An 18,002-nucleotide genomic window follows, 5' to 3' on the forward strand; every position below is an offset into this window, starting at 1 on the left:
CGACACATCACTAGATGGTTAACTTCAGAGCAAGAAAAATGCTCTTTGTCATGCTTTCCATTTATTTGACAGATATGTCCCTAAAGGTCATCTGACTGGTGTGTGGTTTCCAGGTGAGCTAGTGAATGAATTGCAAATATACCACCAACAGCTATTGTGGCGATGAGCCCAGAATTTATTGCATAAAGGAATCAAGCTTGCACACTGGTAGTGGGAACAACTTGATTTTTGTGCAAAAACAATTGCATGCATGGCCAGCTGCTAGTGTCTGGGTGACATTTTCATTATGAATTGGTTTACCTTACCACCTGTCTTGCTTATGCTCCCAAAATAAATGCATTTGATTGCACAGAAATTTCTTCTGGTTTCTCATTTTTCCATATTCAATTTCGGGGTGTCTCTCTCCTTCTCCGGCAGGGTGTCCTCCAGGGGAAAGGTAACGGGCTGGTTCTTTCTTGCTCACGACAGGGGTGACACGAAGTAAAAGACACCAGGGGACTCTTAGCGTGAATCTAGAATCTGAGTCCTTAGAGTCCCAGAATCCTAGAGTCCGTTTATTGGCAAAGTGGACATGAGTTAAATAGAAAAGCAATGGAGGTAATTATTGTTGCAATATGACAGAAATTACAGGTTTCTTAACAGTCAGCATGCCCCTAAGGTAGGGGGTTGGTATGACAGGAATTGATGAGATACAGTACAGTTATTTTCCATAACACAAGCAACTTAATTATTCAAAGGTATTTGAGAGAAGCATAGGGGTTAAACCCGTAGGGTGAGACAGAGAGAAGATGGATATCAAAAGGCCATATAGTTTGGAATTTCTCTTGTCTGGGCTCTGAGGTGTGTGATGAAGTGTGTGATAAGGTGTGTTCTTCTGTGATCAGAAGGTGACTTTGAATAAGTGAATCTGCAGCCATGTGGCCTGCAGTTAATGGAGGGAAGTACTGGGGTATCTGTGGGCCTGAGAGTCAAGAAGGAAAGAACCAAGTCTGAGTTTCCCCCCTTATGCTCACCTCGGTTGAGAGAGACTTACCAAGAGGTTATCTTCTCAGACCTCCATCCAAAGATGGGGGTGGTTCTCCCTAAGCTCTATCAGGCTCACACATGTTCCCAACAATTCAATTTTTTAAATCTTTTAGAAAACCATCTCCTGTTTGTAAATGACCCCTGAACATCTATTGTCACTGTATTCCCAGTGGTCTGAGTCATCTGCTATATTTCATTTAAAAGTTATCTTACCAAAAGAAACCTCTTTCTCATAGTGCCTTTTGAGGAAAATACAATTTTTTAAGACCAACACTAAATAGAAGAAAGAAACATAAAGTGTCTGTAATTCTTGCAAATAGATGCTTGTTATTTTCATCAATATTATAATACAAGAGAATAAGAATAGTGATCTTAGAATGCTGGTCATATTAACTTCTATTTACTATTATTATTCTCCTAGCCATGTACTCATGGGTTACTTCTTAAGACTCAAAGTTTTTTCAAGTAGTATTTTATTTAGAAGTAAATTTAGTAGTTAGAAGACTAAAATCCATTAAAGTTAGAAAAATACCCAGGACAATAGCATCATGTTCATGAACCAAGTGTCAGAAACTGGTGGGTCTAAGATTTTAACCCCTCTCGCAAGCTAACAATTCAATCTACAGAGTTTCATGGATACTCACAGAAGACACAGGATTCCTGGGTCAGATAAGAAACATAGCAAGGTAGGTAGGATCTGGTGGATAAAATGCACTTTATGTTTGTGTTGGGAGCAGAACTCATTCACTATTACTATTAGAACAAAATGCTACAAACCTGGTGGTAAGCAAATTAGATCAATGCAAAAATTTTTATTACCTTTTGTTGCCCTTGTTTTATTGTCGTAGTTATTATTGTTGTCATCCTTGTTGGATAGGATAGAGAGAAATGGAGAGAGGAGGGGAAGACAGAGAAGGGGAGAGAAAGATAGACACCTGCAGACCTGCTTCACTGCCTGTGAAGCGACTCCCCTGCAGGTGGGGAGCCGGGGGCTTGAACCGGGATCCTTATGCTTTGTGCCACCTGCACTTAACCCACTTAACCCACTGCGCTATCACCCGATTCCCACAGCAATACATATTTATCCTCTCATAATTCTTAATGTACAGAAGTTCAAAGTCAGTGTCACTGGGCTAATCTATTGGTGTCTTTAGGACTGTATTCCGTCTGAAGATTCTAGAGGACAATCTGTTTCCCTGTCTTTTTAACATCCAGAAATTGCTATATTCTTTGGCTTATAGATCTGTAACATCACAATTTGTGCCTCTATGTTACTTCTCTGTTTCCTTCTGATAATAGCCTTCCTGAATATATTGGATTTCCCATAGTAACCTCTACTTCAAAATCTTTAACATAATCGTATCTGCACCAGACCACAGCAATTCTAAGTTTCACCTGTTTTTTCTTTGTTAAATTCTATGGGTGAAGTCATCAAGTCATCAAGTTGTCCTCCTTCTTTTGGTTTATCTCACTTAATGTGATTCCTTCAAGGCCCATTCAAGATATAGCAAAAGAGGGGAGTTTATCATGTCTTATAGCTGAATAGTATTCCACTGTGAATATATAAGCACTGTAAAGATTTAGTTAAGTCTCTGTATTCAGAATTATCGTAATAGGGTTATAAACCTAAACTAGCACAGAGGCTATTTACTGGCAATAATAGTCAGCTGTTTCTATTTGTAAGTTAAATCTGGTTATGTCTTTGCTCAAATTCTGGCAATGGCTTCTCATGTTACTCAGAGAAGAATCCAGAGTGTTTCCACTGACCTCTAATACCCTTCCTCCATCCCTCTATGACAGTTAATCTCAACTACTGTTCTCCCCTGTTCACTCTGTTCCAGCCATAAAGCTTTGATTTTAGGGCCACTGTCCCAAGTAGGTGCTCTGTCTGAAATATTCATTTTCTTTCAAGTTCTTTCTTCCTTTATTTCTTTCTCTCTCCCTCCCTCAATCCTTTCTTTCTACTTCCCTCCCTCCCTCCTTTTGTCCTTCCTTCCTTCTTCTCTTTCTTCCTTTTTTTCAACAACTTTGACCTTTTATAGAAAACAACAGGTAACATGCACTTAATAGATTTTGTTACAGTCAACAAAAAGCCTGACAAAAATGTTTTTATTTATTTATTTATTTTTAGCAAGAGAAGTGGCAAACGCTAGAAGAAGAAAGCAAGAGAAGTAAATTTATTGATGAAATAGAGACACTCAAAATGTTCCTTTTTTTTTTTTTGACAAGAGACAGAGGGGCAGATATGGAGTGAGAGAGACCACAACACCAAAGTTTCCTTCAGAGTGGATGCCAGGCATGAACCTGGACTGGGTATATGGTAGAGCAGCTCACTCTTCAAGTGAATTATGTCACTGGCCCTGAAGTTATTTCTTAATTGCCTTTTATTAACTTTCAAATTTGCTCCTCCCAAATTCTTTTGTTAAACCCGTAATCCCCAGACTATGTGTAGCTCAGACTGTGACCCAATTTGGGAATAGGGTTATTGCAGGTGTAACTAGTTAAGATTAACTCTAGGACAACTTCTAGCCTTATAAAAAGGGGAGATTTGGACTCTCAGCCATGCATAGAAAAAAAAAGTTGGAGCTGTAGGGAATCATGATAAGTGAGATCAGTTTATAGGAGGAGGGAAGGCAAATACCACACGATCTCACTCACAGTTGGAACTTAAGCAATGAGGTTTAAAAACACAGGGTAAGACTAGACATGGCCTGTTGCAAGACCAAGGACATGGGGGTAAATGGGCACTGGGGATTGAATGCATGATAGTGGAGAAGGATGGTGGTGGTAGGAATGGTATGCTGACACCTACCATGGAAGGATGAGAAACTTCACCCATGTGACAGCTGTCTTGTAAGTCATTATTTCCCTAATGAAACATAAAAAAATAAAATAAACTCTTCTTGCAAAATCAAAAAGATAACCTGAAGAAATGTTAAGAGAAAATGGCCATCAACAAAACAAGGAAAAGGCCTAGTAAAGATTCTTCCTCAACCCCTCAGAGCCAGCCCTGCCGATGCCTTAATACCAGGCTTTAACCTGCAGACAATAAGCCAAAACTTTATGTGGAGACTAGGTCTCAGGTCCCACATTTCTCAGTCTTCCTGGAACTTTTGAATAGTGCACATCGGGCAGGATACATGCGTAGGCATATACATCACATAGCCTTTTTGTTTTGCTTAACCATAATAAAACTGATGTGAGGCCAAGAGATAGCTCACTGGGGAGAGTGCACATTTTATCAGGTACAAGGACCTGGGTTTGAACCCCCATACTACCTGGGAGCACATGAACAGGGCAGGCTTCATGAGTGGTGGAGTGATGCTGTGGTGTGGTGTCTCTTTTCTCTTTGACACTCCATTTTTGTCTTCCACTCTCTAACGAAAGAAAAAGAAAGAAAGAAAGGAAGGAAGAAGAGAAAGAAATAGACCAATAACAACAAGGAGACAGATGATTTGTGAGTAGGATTAGTGAATCTTGAAGGCCTGAAACCCCAGCAAAAAATAAATAAAAAATAAATAAACAAACCCTGTAAAGTATAGCATGTACATCACACCTTCTTTCTTGATTGTGTAAACTTGATGAAGGTGTCATGAGTACAGTTCTTGAGTGAAGCTCAGGAATTATACACACCCTTGTATTTTTTCACAATGCCAATCATTACTCACTTAATTCAGTAGTGCCAACTTGTAAAAGGAGGTGAACAATGCAGGGAGAGAAAGGAGTCTCAAGTTGACATCCTCAGATCAACAGAGTGCTAGAGATGGGGATATCTGCTTGCCCTGGTGATGACAGTTGCTTTTAGATATCAGTCTCCAGGTCAGAGATCCAGAAACCTGGCCACTGCTACACTGGAGGGAGTAGGACCCTCCATTGTTCAAAGTCTAATTTATTTATTTATTTATTTTAATATGTATTTATTTATTAATGAGAGGGATAGGGGGAGAGAGAAAGGACCAGACATCACACTGGTAAATGTGCTGCCAGGGATTGAATTTAGGACCTCATGCAGACTTGATAGTCCAACCCTCTATTTACTGAACCACCTCCTGGACTATCAGAGTCTAGTTTTTATATTTTTTTCTTTTTCTGTACTGAAATGAAAACCCTTAGCAGGTATATATCACCCTGATCTAGCCATATTTCCCCCCTTTTCTACTTTATATTTAACAGGACAGAGAAACTGCGAGGGAAGAGAAGATAGAGAAGAGAGAGATATGTATACACCTGCAGACCTGCTTCACTACTTGTGAAGCGTCCTTCCTGCAGGTGGGAAACAGGGGGCTCGAACCTGGGTCCCTGAACATGGTAATATGTGCACTTAACCGAGTGCACTATTACCCGGCCCCCATCATATTTAAAAAATATATATATATATATAATTTTTTATTTGGGGTTAGTGGTTTACAGTATAGTCTTTAACACAGCCTCTCATGTCCCCTAGAGTGGGGTCTAGGAGACACACCAGGAACCCAATGTCCTTTCATCCTGTCCCTCTTCCTCCTTCCCCAGAGCCCTTTGCTTTGATGCAATATGGCACACCCAGTGCACATTTCACCTTACATGCTCTTACTGTTCTTTGTTCTTTTTAAAAATATAAGCTTTCTCCCTGCAGGTGGAGACCAGAGTTTTGAACCCAGGTTCTTGTGCATGGTCATGTGTGCACTCAACCAGGTGTGCCACCACCTGACTCCCTGCTCTTTTGTCTTTGAGTTCTATCTATAAGGGAGATCATTTAGTACTGGTATTTTTCTTTCTGGCTTGTCATCTTTAGTCATGGGTGGCGATGGCACTGTTTTGTTAGTTCACAAATAACCCTCTTGGCTGTTCATACCGGCTTACATCATCACTTTCAAGTATTCATAAACACTGATTTTACAAAGTGGCATAACTTATGCTCTACACAGAGGGACAGAAGAGAAATTGTTGAACCAGACCCTGGGGAAGGAGACAGAACATCCTTTCAAATAGAAAAGCCTTGAAATATTTCAGTGATTTCTATTTTTATCTATCCAGTATCTCACTCTTTCCCACCTTCAAAATATTTCTGGCATTTTTTAAAACTTTGGATGGGGGGGGTCCTCTGGGTGGTGGTGCAGTTGGTTGAGTGCATATGTTACAATGTCCAAGAACCCAGGTTCAAGTCCCCAGTTCCCACCTGTAGGGAGCTTCATGAGGGGTGGAGCAGGGCTGCAGGCATTTCTTTGTCTCTCTCCCTCTCACCCTCTCAAAGGTCTGTATCCAATAAATAAAGATAAAAGAATATATAGAAAAACTTTGAATGCACTTTTTGTTTGGGTAAACAAGTGAAATATGGACATCTAGGTTTTTAACAATGTGAGTCAGATCTAAATGTATTATGATTGTGGATGTTTTTGTATGTCTGTCATTTTATGATTTTTATCTACTTTGCCTTGCTTTCTCTCTTTCCTGCCTTATAATACGTCACTAAAGTCAGGAGCCGGGGATGTAGAGATATCCTTTTCTGGATTTCATTGCATCATTTGCTAATCATGCAGTCCTAACTGGTATACTTAAGTCTCTTTGAAGCTGTTTCATCATAGGTTAAAAGGGAAAAGTTTGTGAGCATTAATATATGAATTACTTAGAACAGTGACTGGCCTATTCTGTACACCTCCATTTCTGTATTCTTGATTTATATTCTCTTTTTTTCAATCAGTATTTTAGAGATTACTCCTGGATTTTAATGGGCATAATAGTAAAAGTTAAGGTTATTATTTAACCTTCCTATTGAATTTTCTTTTTATATTTTAATTTTTAAATTATCTTTATTGGATAAAGACAGGCAGAAATTGAGAAGGAAGGGGATGTTACAGAGAGAGAGAGACAAACAGAGACAACTGCAGCCCTGCTTCACCACTAGAAAAGCTTTTCCCCTGCAGGTAGGGATGGGGGCTCGAACTCAGGTCCTTGTGCATTGTAACGTGTGCTCAACCAGGTGCGCCACCACCTGGCCCCTGTTTTATTATTTATTTATTTATTTATTTCCCTCCAGGGTTATCGCTGGGGCTCGGTGCCTACACTACAAATCCACTGCTCCTAGAGGCTATTTTTTCTGTTTTGTTGCCCTTGTTTATCATTGTTGTTGTTAGGACAGAGAGAAGTCTAGAAAGAAGGGTAAGACAGAGAAGGGGAGAGAGACACCTGCAGACCTGCTTTATTGCTCATGAAGTGACCTGCCGCCCTCCCCACCCCCCGCAGGTGGAGAGCCACGAACCTGGAGGCTTACGCTGGTCCTTGTACTTCGTGCCATGTGCACTTAACCCACTGCACTACCACCCAGCCCCCCCATTGAATTTTCTATATCGCCTTTTAAATCATAAACAGTTGTCTTTGTTTATATTAGTTTTGTCTATTTGGAATCCTTTATGAATTTTAGAATTGGCTCTTAACACCGTTCTTTGTATCTTGTTTCACCAACGTTCTACTTATGTTGTATGATTCATTTCCAAAACTATATTTTCCAAAAGTTTTTTCAGGCCCCAGGTGAAAGAAATTTTCTCTGTGCTCGATTAACACTTCACAACCTTTCTAATACACATTAACTTAAGATTTGGTTCTATGTACTTGTCTGATTTTTCTAGGCATAAACCTCTAATGATAAGGAATCTTGTTTCCTCGGTCTGCTCAGAAACAAATCTTGGCTGTTTGTTTGTTTGGTTTTGGTATTATTTTTGTTGTCACTGGGGCATGACTACTCCAGGCTAAGTTTTTCAGACAGAGAGAGGGAAAGACAACTTGGCACTGAGGCTTTCCCCAAGGGGGTGTGGGCTGGGCTTGAACTTAGATGTGGCAGAAAAACAACATGAGTTTGATGCTTTGTGGGAGTGAGTCCTGCTTTGGGGAAGAACCCCAGAAGATATACAACTCATTTCCTGCACATTGTCAGGAATCCACCAGACTTAGAATTGTTTAGTCTCTTGCTTGTTATCAGTAAGATGATTCAGTCTTCATTACTGCTACAGCTGCATTTTTCAAAGAATAATGAGATAATTATTTCACAATTTTCAAAACACAACACAATTGACTTGTGATGATAATTATGTGCAGCTGTGTCTTCCCATGCTCTTAGTTCATGTACTCCGTCATTTGTCTCATGGGGAAAATGTCATGTCCTTAGATCCATGATGAGCTTTGGCTACCAGAGGAGCTGTATCTTACCCCAGGACAGTGTTATTTCCAAGGATCCTCTCTAGTTCTACTCTAGTCCTCCACTAGTGGAGACTACAGCTATTATTCTCAAGAAGATTTGTGTGTGTGTGTGTGTGTGTATGTGTGTGTGCGCGCGCGCATGTGTGTGCGCGCGAAGTATTATGTCTTTCTTGTGGGGCTCTGACAGTATGGGGGATGTTTTTAGCTTCCTTTTTTGTAAAACCTAAACTGTTGTATACTTAGTAGGAGCAAATACAATAAGGAAATTGTTTTAGTATCTAACAAATTAGCAGTTATGGATAAGTGAGTGGGAAAATCAGCATTCTCATCACACTTAGAAATCAGGTTAATGTGCCACTCAGCTTGAGTAATGGTTTCTCCTGTGAGCAAATCAAGAGTTAAACAACTTTGTATGGCTTTTTGTTTCTCTTCCTTAGTCTTTTCATTTTAGTTACACCTGGTAAGATCATATAAATCTCTATCAAAGTCCTATGTGTTAAAAAAAGATGAGTGGTAGATGATCTAATTGAAGAAAGAGATGCTATTCAGATCTTTCTTTAACACAGTTTTGGTTTGTAAGCAAAGAATAGTCACATTAAGATCTCAAATATAATGTCATGATGTTTTTAAAAATGAGCTTAGCAATTATTTACCTTTTGACCCATTTTTGTGGCAACTTTTGCAATGATTCCCCTTAGCAGTCTCCAAGAAACCTGTCATTGTCAATCATCCTAGGACAATAATGACATGAATAAAGGGTGTATTTGTTGTAAAATGAGAACAGTAGTCAGATATTAGATGTGTGTATATACTATTCAGAAAAGAACATGATCATAAAAACATGTGATGAGCAAAGGAAATGGTTAGAGTGAGATTAGCAAATAGAAAGGAAGATATAATCAAAGGTGGGGTATTGATGGCATGGTCAGACTAGTATACTGGTTTAAACATACATGACAAAAGGAATTTCGCAGGTATGATAAAGACTTTGAGATGGGAAGAGTGACCTGAATTGTCAGGTGAGTCCAATCTAATCATAAGGGGTCTTAAATTTGGACTAACTTTCCCAGTTGAACTTAGAGGTAATGGTAGATATGACTGGAAGAGAGCTCAAAAGCAATTTTCCTATGAAGATGGAGTGAAAGGTACACACACCAAGGAATGTGGGTGGTCTCTAGATCATTGTTGAAAAGGCTAGGACACATACTCTTTAGCATTCAGTTGGAAGACAGCTTTGTTGACACTTTGGTTTTAACTTGGGTGAGAGCTGTGTTGGAATGCTGGCCTATAGATCTGTAAGGTGAGAAATCTATGCTGTTTTAAGCCACTACATAGGGTAGATTCCTTCCTGTAAAGGACTGGGTGTCTGGACTAGAGCATGGAGAAGAGGTTAACACTTGAAAGCAACTGGGTGGTGAAGTGGAAAGATGGTACATGTGAAGCAGAGATCTAGGAATATTAGTAATATTGGTATATTGTTGTGTAGGCTGTGTGGAGTAAGGAGAACATTAGGGTAGAGGACTCACTCAAGTTGCAAGCAGAATAGTAACAAGGTTTAGTAACAAGGTTTCGTAATGACTATGAGAATGGAAAGGGATACATATTTTGAATAAACCGACTGCTTGAAGAAATTAGTATGATAACACTATGTTGGGGAGAGTGCATGTTATGTATTTTTTTGTGTACTCTTATCCCAATTTATGTATTGAGCCAGTATGGTCCCATATGATGTTACTGGATGGTGAAACTTTAGAGGGTAATTAGGATTACATGAAGTCAAGATGCTGACTTAAAGCCAGTTGACTTCTTGTTCACATAAAAAAAAACTATTAAGTAGGGGTTGGGCGGTAGCACAGCGGGTTAAGCCAAAGGACTGGCGTTAAGGATCTCGGTTCGAGCCCCCAACTCCCCACCTGCAGGGGAGTCACTCCACAGGCAGTGAAGCAGGTCTGCAGGTGTCTTTCCCTCTCTCTGTCTTCCCCTCCTCTCTTGATTTCTCTCTGTCCTATCCAACTACAAAGATCAACAAAAACAATAATAACCACAACAAGGGCAAAAAAGGGGGGAAAATGGCCTCTAAGAGCAGTGGATTCATGGTGCAGGCACTGAGCCCCAGCAATAACCCTGGAGGAAAACACAACAACAAAAAGAAAAAAATTATTAAGCCAACTCTATCACTGGTTTAGAAACAGTTTATTGGATAGATACAGGAGGGAAAAAGGGGATCTAAGAATGAAAGGTAAGCTAAAGTGCAGCCCCAAGGGGCTGGGAGCAGGTGAGTTGGCAGAGAATGGCTCTGTCCTAACTATGGAAACCCACCAGCTTTTATAGATTTTCTCTCTTTAGTCTCTCTCTTCTCCTTGTTTATGTCAGTCAGTAGGCTGACTTCTGGTATGATGAGTCGTGCTTTGAGTATGACAGCAGATACAATATCTGGGGTTGGAGGAAGAAGGGTGTTTGTTTTTGTAGATAAGAAAACAAAACACAAGATCTACCTTTCACTTTTCTCTCAGTAAGCTCATTTTTAACCCTTTCTATATTCTTTTCCTCATGACTTCAATTTTTCTTATTTCACAAAGCCTTCACAGATTTTTTTTTTTTTAACTCAGAGAATTTTGAAGAGGGAAAATGTAATTTTACTTCTATTAGTAGTCCTCTTATCAGCACTTTCTCACTTTCCTATTAATAACGAAAGATGGAAACCAAACAGAATCATCAAGAGGAGTTCCAGGATAGGGCAGATGTACTGAGACTAGCTCCATCGGGTCAAACTTCTGCTGTGCATTTTAAAAGAGATTTATTATTTTTTTGTGAGATAGAATGAAAGAGAAATATGAGCATTGCCCATCTCTGGGATATGGTGGTGCTCTGAGGTCTCAAGCACATAAATCTTATGCTTGGGCACACTGAGTTAGTTCCCTGCCCCTTTTTAGTATCCTTATTTCTTGACTTTTGACTTTTGGGATGCTTGTATAATGCATGCCTGGCACACTTACTGCCTGCCTGCCTGCCTGCCTGCCTGCCTGCCTTCCTTCCTTCCTTTCTCTTTTTGCGTCTGGAGTTATCACTGGGGCTCAGTGCCTGCACTACAAACCCACTGCTCCTGGAAGCCATTTTCCTCAATTTGTTGCCCTTGTTGTTGCGCTTGTTGTAGTTGTTATTGTCATAGCTGTTGTTGTTGTTGGATAGGACAGCGAGAAATCGTGAGAGGAGGGGAAGACAGAGAGGAAAGATATACACCTGCAGACCTACTTCACTGCTTGTGAAGTGACCCCTGCAGGTGGAGAGCAGGGGGCTCGAACTGGGATCCTTAAGCCCATCCTTGCGCTTTGCACCATGTGCGCTTAACCTGCTGTGCTACTGCCCAGCTCCCCCATTTACTGCTTTTCTACATCTCAGCAAAGTCCAGTCGTTTTCTTTTGGTCCTGAATCTACAAATTCCTTTTATATTATTGAATTCTTTCCTATACCTTTCCCCTATGATTAATGCTGCTCTTCAATAAACTTCTTGTGCTAATCTTATAAAATAGGTCTATGTGAAAAGAGTGTTTCCCTCTATCTGTACTACTGAGTTGTTGGTTGTGATTGAAGCTTTCAGCAAGTATGCAGAAAAACTGCATATATGATCTATATTAGTGGGGAGAAATGGGTTACTTGGGGCCTAGAACTCACTCCCTTACTAAGTTGATAGTTGCTGAGAAGGAATACAGATACTTGTCTTTAAATACCCGTCTACAAAACTAAACGACTATTGAGGGTTCAGTACTAACTTCAGGATTAGTAGTAACTTGGAAGGTTTAGAAAACTTTCAAACTTCACACTTGTAAGTTGTTGTTGAGTTAAGGTGGCCCTTGTCTTATCTAGTGTAAGGTCATCTACCAGTTAGGGCTCTTAGTAACTATGGGTGTAGAAGAGGAGTATTTGTTTTCATTTTCTTGACATTTAATGAGAAATTAAAGATTTGTGTAGTATACAATGGGACCCTGGTACTAAAGTTGTTTATCAGGGTTTATGGACAGGTAGCTACTAAGTATATTGGTCCACAGATACAATAAAAAATTATGCAAAAACTATGGTTTCAAGCATGCCACACATACAGGTAAGGATCTCATTTTTAGGGCTGGGGATGCTGGAAACACTGAAAATTACTCAGATGTGTTCTTAGAGCCTAGAGGAGACTTTCCCTGAACATGTACCACTACTGACCCAGCAAAAGCCCTTTCTTCAAGTCCTGAATACATTTATTTATTCACAAGGTTTACAAAACATCAGGAAATTACATATCAAAGGGGTAGGATCAGGTAGGAAAGCAGAACAACAGAATGACTGATTAAACAGCTTAAAACATAGGGTGTGATAACTGAACCTAAAGAAAGTAGATTTAAATTCAGCATATAAATGGCTTCTTCTTACTAATTAGTAGCTTAGTGCTATTCCTCTTCCACACATACAAGGCTAAGAATTTATGCCTAGGTGGTCCGGGAGGTGGCTCAGTGAGGGCTTTGGACTCTCAAGCACGAGGTCCTGAGTTCGATCACTGCCAGCACATGTGCCAGAGTGATGTCTGTTTCTTTCTCTCTCTTCCTATCTTAGAAATAAATAAAATATTTTTTAAAAAAGAATTTATGCCTAGGAGCTGTTACTGCTCTTGAGCATTTGTTCAACAACCTGACTATACTGGAGGGATATGCAGATAGCTTACTGGAAAGTCTTTTAAGTACTAGGTTAGATATAAACCTAAAGTTATATCTTCAGGTTATAACCTGAAGGACATCAGATATGAAAGCTCTCCAACAGTTGTTAAAGGGAGTCCTATAGAGGAGTTGGGCACCCAATCTTACTGTGAAGCATATGGAACTGTATAATCTATGGAATTTAATTACTAGGAAAAAAATTCCCCTCTTCATGACAGTTTATATCTATCTTTCGTGTTTTCATCCTGAATTTTAGGGTCATAGGTAAGAAGTGAGGTGTTGTTCCTGAATTTTTCCTGGCACTTGTGAATTATTAATATGAAAGTACAATTGGAGACCCATGATGTGTACAACTTATCCCAAGGTAGAATAGAGAATCCTCATCAAAATAGACTGTGCTCTAATATAACAATCTATGTGATGTTTATACTTCATGTTTTAGAGTCTGTCATGTTAGTGCTGGGAATAATCACCTTTTGTATATTTAAAAGAACCAAAACAGGGATGGATATATGAAGTAACAGGCTTGCAGATAAACACACACACACACACACACACACACACACACACACACACGTAAACACTCAAATTATAAAAAAATAGCTTATATTATAATTTAAATTTCTTTCACATGAAAAACAGTTAAGGTTTTATTATAATTTGAAATTCTTCCACCCAATATAGGGAAAAGGACATTAAAAAACTTTAATACAAAAATTTCATTTCTTACATTTCACAGTTGCTACCCACAATTCTGCTAAGAGCTCACAAACCTTTGCTTTATAATTACTGCTTCATTGCACTTTATAACCATAGTTCTACAGAGGTACTGAATAGCAAGTTGTTACTGGGACTTGGAAAATGGCTAATCTAAATTGAGATTGCCACAAATTATACAAGATTTTAAAAAAATTTAGTACGAAAAAAATGAAATTTCACTTTGTTATTAAAATATTAGTCTACATAAATTTAATTTTTTCTTTAATCCTTTAATATGAAAATTTCAACTAAAATTATTATAATTCACCTTATCCTATTATTGACCAGACTCATTTAGAGTATTTGAAAGTGGCTGCAACTCTAACTGATCAACACTGTATACTCAACCTCTGCATTTAGACATGGAGAAAATAAAATAAGAATTTAGTTACTATCATGCATGCTTTTGTAGAGTATTTTTTTCCTAATTAACATGTATTGCTGCTTTAGCTGGAGAAAGCAGAAATGTTATTAAGTTATTTATAATCTTGAAATTCAGAGTTACAAAATGAGTAGGCATTTAAGACACATTGCACAAAAGATACAAAAGATGTATAGATTCCCTGGTCACTTATGAAATACTTTACCTAATAATCAGGTGCAAAAATGAGGCAGAGAGAGGTAGAACTAGAAATGTGGGAGAATACAAGAGTTCACTGTCTGCTTGTAAGGAAGTTACAATTCTTGTCTAAATTATTGTGGAAGCTCCAGTATTCAGGTAATGATTGATGGAATTGTCCACACTGCTCTGCTCACATTCTTCTCTATGCTTCTTTGATAAAAAAGAGATTATTTTTTTTCCAGCAGCAAGAATTAAAAATCCAAACTTGATCAACAGTGGTAGTATATAATTTTTTTTCTTTCTCTCCATATCTAGCTTATAAATAAGAACCTTCCCCCACCCCCCAGTAAATCTCACTAGTTCTACTCATCTGGATCTATGGGCCTTATCCATAAATATTTACAATGCAACTAGCTTATGATTTTTCAGTAATATATACTATGTTGCTTTCTTTTTTCCTTATTGGATACGGGCAATTTATTTTGAAATGTTGCTTTTGGGTTGTTAGTTCTCTGGCTACACAGCGCACACTTATTTTCAAAAGCTTTTTTCTGACAATGGCACAAGTCTATCCATCATCCATTTGCAGGCTTATCTTTGCAGTTGTATGAAGCAGAAGCCTCTATTAGTACTCTGGTGAATTCCCTTCATCTGTAAAAGCAACTGGTACAATCACCCCCTGCCGATGCAGCTCTCGGAGAACATCCAATATCGAGTCCAGTTCTGTGCGGAATCTGTCAAGCTCACGATTCTTTAACTGGGCTAGTCTTTTCCATTTCTCAATTTCTCTGCTTTGCTCAGATTCTACTACTTGGCGTGTCTGCTTTATGATCTGAAAAAAAAAATCATCACACTACTCTTAATAGTTCAAAACAGCGTGAAGAACACTTGGGCAATCTCAATGAGCTAATGTGGTTTAGTAAACTGGTAAGCTCTATGTCAAGGACAGGAAAAATCGCAGCCTTAGTTAGCCAAAAGGTTCAAATGTTTCAGTAAACACCCTTGCAGGTGAAGTGGGTAAGAAGTGAGGAACTTGGTATCTAGCTTGGATAGGTAATTGGGCTTTACATTAAAAAAAAATTTTTTTTTACAGTTTTATTTTAACTGTGAGCTTTAAAAAATATTTATTTATTTATTTGTTTATTTATTTTCCTGTAGCATTGCTCATCTCTGGCTTATGATGGAACAAGGGACTGAACCTGGCACTTTGAAGTCTCAAGTATGAGACCATCTTTGCAGAACCATTATGCTGTCTCCCTGCCCTAAATTGTGAGTTTTTAAAAGGCCATATTTTAAAAGGTCACCTTTTAAAAGGTGAGTTTTTAAAGCATCATGCATTTCTAGTACCTTAACATAAATCTAAACATCCCCCACAAGCTGTTTCTTTTCAGCAGATGAGATGCAATCCAAACTGCTAACTACAACTGAGGAACTTATAATAAAAACACACGCATGAAGTGGTAACACTAAGTGTTAAGTCTATTAAGTTCTAAGTCTATTAATTTAACATGTTTAACCCACCTGTCCTACTAGCACAGTAGGGGATAAGTGTAAAGCATCAATTCCCATTTAACAGGTAGGGAAAGGAAGGCATAGAACAGTTTTGGATATCTGGGTCATTTGCTCCCATACTAATTTCAGGATTATTTATTCTATTACTATAAAAAATATTACTGGAATAGTGAAAGGAATCACATTTAACCTATAGATAATTTTGGCATGTATGGACATTTTAACAATATTATGACTCCAGTTTTATTTGTGTTTAAGTGCTTTATTTCTTTTCAAATAACTTATTAGTATATAGAAAAACTCCTAATTTTTGTACCCTGACAATTCATTGGCTAGTCAGCAGCATTATTTTTGGATGGGGTCTGTAAGATTTTCAATGTACAAAATTATGTCATCTGTAAAATTTTACTTGTTCCTTTCCAATCTGCTTATTTCTTATCTTGCCTGATTGGACTTATAGTACTATGTAAGGAAGCAAACATTAAACACATTTTTTTTTTTTTTTTGGCCTCCAGGGTTATCAGTCGGGCTCAGTGTCTGTACTATGAATCTACTGCTTCTGGAAGCCATTTTTCACATTTTTGTTGACCTTGTTATTATTATTATTGTTGTTGTTGTTATTGCTGTTGTTAGAGAGGACAAAGAGAAATCAAGAGAGGAGGGGGAGACAGAGGGGGAGAGAAAGATAGATGCCTGCAGACTTACTTCACCGCTTGTGAAGCGACCCCTCTGCAGGTGGGGAGCCGGAGGCTGGAAACAGGGTCCTTGTGCCAGTCCCTGCGCTTTGAGCCATGTGCGCTAAACCTGCTGTGCTACTGCACCCCCCAAACATATTTATCAACAACTTACAATGATTATCTAGAACAGCCATTATAAAGTGCTATGTATGGCGAAACCAGTGAAATGTTCACATACCATGAAGCCATAATGCAATAATGATTGATGGTACTCTTGACATACATCTTGTAGTAGTCTACAAATTAATTTTTTTTTGACATTTTAAAATTATCTTTATTTATTTCTTTGGATAGAGACAGCCAGAAATCGAGAGGGAAGGAGGTGATAGAGATGGAGAGAGACAAAGAGACACCTGCAGCCCTGCTTCACCACTCGTGAAGCTTTCCCCCTGCAGGTGGGGGCCAGGGGCTCAAACCCAGGTCCTTGGGCACTGTAACATGTACACTCAACCAGGTGGGTCACCACCCGGCCACAAATTAAATTTTTAAGAATTAGAAAGAGACATCAACTACAGCAATTTCTTTGTCCTACATCTAACATTTCTTAGTGTCTACTAACAATAAAGTGCTAGATTTATTTATTTATTTTTTTCTTAGATAGAGACAGAGAGTGAAAGAGACCACAAAACCGAAGGGTGCTTCAATGCTGGGAAATTGTGCAGACGCAGTCACATCTGCCATGTTGTCCCCTCAGGCTATTGCTAGTTCCCACGAGAGTTGGGACATTCTCGGAGCACCTGTTCCACCATGTTGTGCCCTCAGGGCATTGTCTATTTCCCCGCCATAGTTGAAGTGCTTTGGTTACTCCTCCCCCTTCCCATTCTCATGAGAGTTATTATCCTATCCTGGAGTGCTATGGTTACTCCTCCCCCTTCCCATTCTCGCGAAAGATGCTCCTATAAAAGCCTTTCTTCTTCCGCACCTCTCTCTCTTGCTGGTGCTTCACTTCGGTGTTTAGACGCAGGAAGGGTTACTGCATGAGGTGGCCATTTTCGCTACCTCCACATGGCCCAACCTGCTTCTCTCGCACCCAACTCTGAGGTGCCAGAGCAAATAAAGATTTGTGTTTCCTCTTCGCTCCAGACCTCCTCTCTCTCTTCTCCATGGCACAGCCCGACACCTGTTGCCCGACATGTCCCGCACTCACTCCCGGCCTGAGGTCCAGAAAAGTCGCCCAGACACAAGTGGCAGCAGCCTGACTCTGCGGCCCCACGTTTCCCCCCACCATGGGATTTTTTCCGCTTTACGAGGAGGTGTCCCAGACATTATATCCTTCTCTCCTGGGACAGGTTCTCGATCTTAGAGATGCTTTAATTTTCGCTATACTGTGGGTTCTCGTGGCTATATTTGCTACTTTCAGGATATGTACAAGGCCTCCTGCCAAAAGGTTAAGTGACCTTGAGGCTGAGATACAAGAGTTAAAGGATAAGTGCTTAGGACTTAAACGCCCTAAGCAATCTGTAGTCAGCCCCAAAACTTTTGCCCCTGCAGACATGTGTTCGGTTTCTCCTGCAGTGGCTTCTGCTTACATGACCCTTC

At 39.3% G+C, this 18,002-nt stretch overlaps 1 protein-coding gene across 4 annotated transcripts in view; it reads right to left on the bottom strand.

Annotated features, from left to right (window-relative positions):
• Positions 1-13,530: 13,530 nt before the first annotated feature.
• Positions 13,531-18,002, bottom strand: part of CEP162 (centrosomal protein 162) — an 83,740-nt gene continuing 79,268 nt past the window's right edge. For all 4 annotated transcript variants that reach the window (XM_060205459.1, XM_060205457.1, XM_060205458.1 and 1 more), the window contains one exon: positions 13,531-15,046. In XM_060205459.1, coding sequence (XP_060061442.1) covers positions 14,840-15,046 — 207 coding nt within the window. In that variant the 3' untranslated portion in view covers positions 13,531-14,839. The remainder of the gene's footprint in view (positions 15,047-18,002) is intronic.

Source organism: Erinaceus europaeus, chromosome 13 (assembly GCF_950295315.1).
Source record: "Erinaceus europaeus chromosome 13, mEriEur2.1, whole genome shotgun sequence".
Taxonomy (NCBI): Eukaryota; Metazoa; Chordata; class Mammalia; order Eulipotyphla; family Erinaceidae; genus Erinaceus; species Erinaceus europaeus.